General features: G+C 42.0%; 1 protein-coding gene across 1 annotated transcript in view; it reads right to left on the reverse strand.

Moving 5' to 3' along the window:
• Positions 1-617: 617 nt before the first annotated feature.
• LOC125041504 overlaps positions 618-7500 on the reverse strand; it is a 15561-nt gene continuing 8678 nt past the window's right edge. Inside the window, exons 8-11 of the mRNA XM_047636518.1 lie at positions 6678-7500; positions 5137-5826; positions 2463-2865; positions 618-1734 (exon numbers count right to left, since the gene is read on the reverse strand). The exon at positions 6678-7500 is cut by the window's right edge and continues 377 nt beyond it. Of these exons, the coding sequence (XP_047492474.1) occupies positions 819-1734; positions 2463-2865; positions 5137-5826; positions 6678-7500 (2832 nt within the window). The 3' untranslated portion in view covers positions 618-818. The remainder of the gene's footprint in view (positions 1735-2462; positions 2866-5136; positions 5827-6677) is intronic.

A 7500-nucleotide genomic window follows, 5' to 3' on the forward strand; every position in this document is an offset into this window, starting at 1 on the left:
TAATAAGAATTTAGTCGCTTTCTCATTTTCTCTTTCTTTCCGCCCCCCGCTTTCTCTCCATTTTCCCTTTCACTGCCTCCGTTCCCTTCCTCTACATTTTACTCCTAATCCTCTGTTTAAGAGTTCTCTCTCTTTTTCGTCTCGTACTCTCTCTCTCTCTAAGTTGGACGAGCGAGTGCGAGTCCTCCATGCCTCGCTCCCTCCCCTCGCGTTTCTCTGTCCGTCCGTCTCTCTCCTCTCGCCTTTCTTTTCTTTTCTCTTTTCTTTCACCCTTTTCGAGCTATTATTATGATGACTTAGAGTGAGGAACAGTGTCTTACAACTTGCGATGCATATTTCAAATAATTTCCCTTGCTTACACGAAATTGTTTGATATTAAAAAAAAGACACTTGAGATTTCATATATGAAAAATATTGCCTTTTGCAATGGTAACACTGCAGACGGCTAGAAAAAATATGAATTTCAAGTTATCTTTTATGCATACATAATGTGTAATACTACAAGAGTACTTAAAGTTTGATTCAACTTAGATCTACTGAAGTGAATGGAAAAAAATCCTCAAGTAGTGTTCCTCCCTTCCAAAAGGCACCATTTGTAGGACAGTAAAAGGAGACATAAAAAAGAAACTTTTAATTTCTCTAAGGTAAGAACATGCAGCATGTTCTGTACGGCAATCTTATTAAGATTTGTACATCCAAAACTGGTCTGAAATCATAAAAAATATATTCATTATTTTTATCTCATTTATTAGAAATAAAAGGAAATATGTCATACATTTCTAATATGAACTGCAGATTCTGCCTTCAGTGATTTTTCATCACAAGCAACTATTTCTGATCCAGGAAGCCATATCAAACTGCTGATGAGATACAGCTAGATAAATCTGGTGGACGTCCTCTGCTGAGTAACTGTCGAAGCCACTTTCCTCGAGCGATTTCTTTATCATCTCAATAGTTGACGGAACGTCCTTACCATGGGAGGATCTTGCAACAGCTTCTACATCAACTCCATTGAAAGATTTCTTGACTTCCGGAGGTATTACCGAATATTGGAGTAGTTTTAGGGTTTCGGTGCTTCCTTCAAGCAATTTGTCACCAAGGGGACTTTCTACTGCTTTGCTCAGACATAAAAGTTTGTGAGACACCATTTTTATCAATATGTTATTATCATCAGTGCTTAAAACTTCTAAAGCTTCTTTAGAACTTACACCTAATTTCACAACTTCTTCCATTAACATTTTCATTGCTGGAGCAAAAATACCGAGAAATTCTGAAAGTTCCTCCAGTAATGCAAATGCTTGCAACAAAGAGCATTTTACTAAGTCTGCATTCATACAGGAAATATCACTTCCCTTTGACTGCCCCTGAAGACTAGTCACCGTACTATTTTCACTAGCCTTACACCCATCCTTGGAAGGATTGGTAATGCTTTTTTCAAGGTCAAGAGCCTTGTACTGCTGTCTGAGCACTTCAAGTTTCTCCTGATACTCGGATTCTTGTTTCTCTTGCAAAACTTCTTTCCAAAACTTTTTCCAAATTGTATCACACAATTCTGAGTCTAAAACATCTCCAAATTTGCTTTTGTACTCTTCCGTAAACATATCATGCACCTCTTCAAACTGTGGATGGATTTCTGGTACTTCTTGGAACACCTGGTATTCTGACACCAGATCATTCTTCATGTCTTCCTCTGCTCTCTCCAGTTGCTTCATGATGTCTGGGTTTAAGATGTTCCTGTTGGTTTGATTAGAAAGAAAAGAATGAGGATTAAAATTGTGTACATTTTTTTCCCCAAGTAGATAACATACTGACAACTAAATTTCCCTTCTCTCTCCATCTGCTGGAGCTGTATATTATTTTCATCTGACATTTACCATATTGTATCACGATAAAAAAAATTCTTTCCTCTACAGTCAGATAATAAATAATCTCAAGCTTTTCCCTATTAACACTTAAAATGCTTATGAACTCTACAGCAGTCTAACCTTGTCAATAACACTGTATCAATTCATTCTAAGTACTCTGTTCAAAGGCAAATATACCTTAGAATAAATTGTAAGACATCCAAAGCCATGCCATAAAAATCTAGTTGGGATTTGAGAACTTTCTCTACATCAAGTGCACTTAATTATATAATTCTTCTTTATGTACAGTCCCCTTCCCTTTCAAATCATGCTCCAGTGTTACTATTGTGCAAACTGCCAGCTTCTTCTCTAGCTTGCAAAACACATGTCATTATGAGTGGAAGGCATGAGTTTCAAAAAAGAGTTGAAGCTGGTGATCCACGTATCAATATCTCCGAGAGGTCTACTGGGAGGAAAAGGGGATTGGACCAAGTCATTTTAGGAAAACATCAAAAGCTAAGTTGCTTAAACAGTAATCTTTATGATATACTACTTTCTGATGCAATAAACATTTCCAATGTTTCAAACTGGCTTCCAAGAGACTAATTTAATACTGACCCTGAATCACATCCAGAATCTGTAGATACAATAGCTGGTGTTACTGTGGGTATGGAGACTGTTGGTGGTGATAATGATACTGATACTGACAATGAGGATGAGGATAATGAGGGTGGAGATGAAGCTGATGCTATGGGAAATGATGTTGATGAAGTTGATGTTGATGCCACATTTCTTGCAGGCATGAGCGAGGAGGAAGATTTTGCATGCAGTACAGGTGACGACATCTCTGACGATAAAGGCGACGATGATGATGCCCACAATGGTGACGTGCTTGGACATCTTCTAGAGGAGCCTGACTTCTGCCTCTCCCAAGATGTCCGTCTTCTTTTGGTTTCTCTTTCAGGTGATGAATGTGATGCCATCCTATATGAAACTGTGTGTGACCTGCTGCTGGTTCCACCTTTAAAAAAAGATTACAAAGAATGCATTACTACATAGACTTATCCAAAAGAACACATACAAGGCCAACAGTTTTTTGGCAAATTCCGACATCTTGTCATAGAGATGTTTTAAGGATCGCGAGAGACAAGGGTGTCAAACTTATTTACGGCAATGGGCTGTAGATGCAATTTGAGTACACAACATGAAGGCCAGACATGACTATGAGCAATCTGAATAACCTGACTTGGTGAATCATATTGCAAAATAAGAAGTGAATTTAGCCTACTCACTGAAACCTCTTAAAAACACACAAGCAAAACAAAAGCAAGTACTCATTTATCCATATACAGTTTGGTAGCCCAATAGCATAACCACAAAAAGTTGTCAATTACCTCTGAGACAAGTAACATAAACAGTTCTACAATAAATAATACAACTATAACAAAAAAAAATAATGCATACACATACATACACCTGCCGCAGACAGAAAAAAACAATCTACAAATTGGTTAAACTGTAATGGAGAATTTAATAAATAGGATTCATTCCAAAAACTGATAGTATAATACAACTGATATTCTTTAAAAGAATAAAAAAGCCCTATGTTATGTATTAAAGTAATACACAGCATACGGCTGGAGCAAAGGTGTTGGGCTGAAGGTTTGACACCCCAGTATAAGATGACCTTGAAAAACACCAGGAAAATGTTGTGTTACCTGTAGTATTGCTTTGTGAAATATTACTGTACAAAGAAGACTCTGCACATGCTAAGCCACAAAGTAGTCAATTAGTACACCTTGTGACCTCACTTGACTTCACCTTACCTGGAGTTTGCTGGATTTTTGTTCCTTTTTTATTACTAATGCTATCAATATTGATGCTGTTATTCTATTATAAACACTATAGTTATTATAGTGCTACTGACATTACTAAAAGCAATATATGAATACCAGAAATTATCTTTGAAAATCAAGGAAAAGGGTAAACAGGTGAGACAGGTAGTACTTGTAACTGGCTCATTAGTGAGTTTAGTACTTGTGGAATCATCTATGCGTAAAAATGATAAAGAAATTAAACTCACAGTGAGCATGGTATGTATGCGCATAAAATCCCCAGTGGCACTGGTTAATCCTATCCTTTGAAATTAAAGTTTGTACATAGCTGTATATACATATAAGCGCACATACTGTATATTATATGCAAAATCAGACATTATGTAGTCTGAGAATAATGTACTGGTCTCAAAGTGAATCTAGTCGACAAAGTGGAGGAGGAGGAGGAGGAGGAGGAGGAGGAGGAGGAGGAGGAGGAGGAGAGGAGGAGGAGGAGAGGAGGAGGAGGAGAGGAGGAGGAGGAGGAAGAGGAGGAGGAGGAGGAGAGGAGGAGGAAGAGGAGGAGGAGGAGGAGGAGGAGGAGGAGGAGGAGGAGGAGGAGGAGGAGGAGGAGGAGGAGGAGGAGGAGGAGGAGGAGGAGGAGGAGGAGGAGGAGGAGGAGGAGGAGGAAGAGGAGGAGGAGGAGGAGGAGGAGGAGGAGGAGGAGGAGAAGGAGGAGGAGGAGGAGGAGGAGGAGGAGGAGGAGGAGGAGGAGGAGGAGGAGGAGGAGGAGGAGGAGAAGGAGGAGGAGGAGGAGAAGGAGGAGGAGGAGGAGGAGGAGGAGGAGGAGGAGGAGGAGGAGGAGGAGGAGGAGGAGGAGGAGGAGGAGGAGGAGGAGGAGGAGGAGGAGGAGGAGGAGGAGGAGGAGGAGGAGGAGGAGGAGGAGGAGGAGGAGGAGGAGGAGGAGGAGGAGGAGGAGGAGGAGGAGGAGGAGGAGAGGAGGAGGAGGAGGAGGAGGAGGAGGAGGAGGAGGAGGAGGAGGAGGAGGAGGAGGAGGAGGAGGAGAGGAGGAGGAGGAGGAGGAGGAGGAGGAGGAGGAGGAGGAGAGGAGGAGAGGAGGAGGAGGAGGAGGAGGAGGAGGAGGAGGAGGAGGAGGAGGAGAAGGAGGAGAAGGAGGAGAAGGAGGAGGAGGAGAAGGAGGAGAAGGAGGAGGAGGAGGAGGAGGAGGAGGAGGAGGAGGAGGAGGAGAGGAGGAGGAGGAGGAGGAGGAGGAGGAGGAGGAAGCAGAAGAGGAAGAGGAAGAGGAAGAAGAGGAGGCAAAAGCAGAAGAGGAAGAGGAAAAGGAAAGAAAAAAAAAGAAAAGAAGAACGATGGCATTAGAATGACCAACAGAAATTCTCTGAAACATTTTTTTTGTTTTCACAAATATGGAACCATACATTCATAAAAACAAAACAAAAAAACAGATCAGTATTTACTTCTGCTCCATTCTGATGAATTTCTCAATGATCCTTCAGACCTTGAACTTCTTTCAGAATTTTCCCAGTTCGAGTCTTTCCTCTTCCTGTGATTGTACCCGTGGTTTTCGCTGTCATAATTACTCTTGCTCTCCCCGCATCTGGCAGTCTTTCTTTGCCGTGGTGATTCCCCCTCCCTCCATTTCCTATGGGTGCTCCACTCTTCCTCATCCAGTTTCCTCCGTGAGCTCCAGCTTCTCTCCTGGCTGCCACTCCCGCTCCGACTGCTAGGACTGCAACTTCTCCTCCTGCTTCTGCTCCTACTCTGCCTCCTCCTGCTCCTGCTGCTACTGTTCCTCCTCCTGCTCCTGCTGCTACTATGCCTCCTGCTACTCCTGTTATGGTCTTGAGTGGTACAATCTCCACTGCCAGCTCTCCTTTTACTACTGCTACCACAGGTGTCGCTACTTAGCCTCCTTCTGCGCAGGTCTCTGTCTCTTCTCTCTTTGGGGGCTAGATCGCCATCTTTGTAATCAGACTTATTTTTTGCTTTTTTGGCGATTTGGTAGTCCAGCTCAATACACTTTTTAAAAAGAAGTGGCACTTTGATAACCCACTTTGCCTCCTCTTTAGAGGTCTCCATGATTTGCTCAGACTTTTTCTCGAGCATAGTCAAGTCCAGTTTCGGACTTTCCTCCGCTGCTTCACTGCCTGTAGGAAGAAAGATAACTGCTATAACCAAGTCATAATCTTCCAATTTACTTGCATTAATGGAAATTGCTTTTTGTTGCTTTCTGTGCAGTAAGTAAGTCGCCAAACAAATACATATCTAAACACCTGATTAAACTTTCATCTGGATGCTGCTCTTCCTGCTCATTCCCTGCAAATCTCTGCTCCATTCCTCCGCAAATTGAAGACATCCCAACCCCTTATGTTCTCCAAAAAGCCACCTTTAGTTAGTCTCTTTTTAGTTCAACCTAAATATGAAGTGTCTACAGGTGCACCCCAGAATCAGCTAATGGCAACCACAGGTGCCCCAGCTGAAAGGAGGGATGTGCCACACAAAGCCACGGGGAGGAGATAAACTGCACCAGGCCCAAGGTTTAGGGCTTAGTGATGGCAAATAAAAGAAAGAGAATGATCATAATCTTTAAACCAATCTTTCTGTGCAATTCCCCTATTGTCTTAACTCTTTTCTGTATTCTCCTCCTATCAGAAGACCCTTATTATCATTTCTACAATATGCGCATCAACTTTGTAATTTGTACTACTACTTGCTATCCTGAAATATCTAGCCAATGCATCTCTTTCTTGCATTTTGAATTGCCTATTTGTTGACCTGTTCCTCATCCCCCCTCAAATGCATCTCCTTTGAAAATACAATGGAACTATTTCCTCTGATCGCTTTTACATTATTTCAATCTTTTTATTTCATTACACCTATGTTTGCATTGCACTACACATCCTTGAATATTTCTCTCTTGCTTACCCTTAGCAGCATGCCCTGTTTTGCAATCCTCCTCACATCTACCCAATATCGTACTTTGAAAAATCTTCCTTACCTTTATCCAAATCCTCTTCTTTGACTTCATCACAATCTTCCTTATTTTCATCACAATCCTCCTTTTTGAGATCTTCCTTGCTTCCTTCCAAACCCTCCGCCTTCAGATCTCTCTTGCCTTTATCCTCCCCTTCCTTTTCGAGATATCCCTTGCCTTCATCCAAATCATCCTTCTTGTGCTCTTTCTTGCCTTTATCCACATCTTCATTCTTCAGATCTTTGGCTTTATCCAAATTGTCCTTTTTCAAATCATTCTTACCTGTATCCAAGTCTTCCTCCTTGAGATCTCCCTTGCCTTTATCCGTCTCACCCTTCTTCACATCTCCCTTGCCTTTATCCGTCTCACCCTTCTTCACATCTCCCTTGCCTTTATCCGTCTCACCCTTCTTCACATCTCCCTTGCCTTTATCTGTCTCACCCTTCTTCACATCTCCCTTGCCTTTCTCCGTCTCACCTTTCTTCACATCTCCCTTGCCTTTATCCAATTCCTCTATCTTTAGATCTCCCTTGCTTTTATCCAAATCATCCCCTTTCAGATATTCTTTGCCTATATTCAAATCCTCCTCCTTGAGGTCTTTACGTTCTTCCAAATCATCCTTGTTCAGATCTTCTTTGTCTTCATGGAAATGACCCTCCTGATCCTTCTTGCCTTTGACCAAAGCCTCTTCCTTTAGGTCTCCTTCACCTTTATCCAGATTATTCTCCGGATTCCCCCTGCCTTCATCCAAATTGTCCTTCAGATCTGCTTTGCCTTTATCAAAGTAATCTTTCTTAGGTTCTCCCTTTCCGTTATCCAAACTAGCACTTTTCGGACCTCCTTTGCC

This window comes from Penaeus chinensis, chromosome 30 (genome assembly GCF_019202785.1).
Source record: "Penaeus chinensis breed Huanghai No. 1 chromosome 30, ASM1920278v2, whole genome shotgun sequence".
In the NCBI taxonomy this organism is placed as follows: domain Eukaryota; kingdom Metazoa; phylum Arthropoda; class Malacostraca; order Decapoda; family Penaeidae; genus Penaeus; species Penaeus chinensis.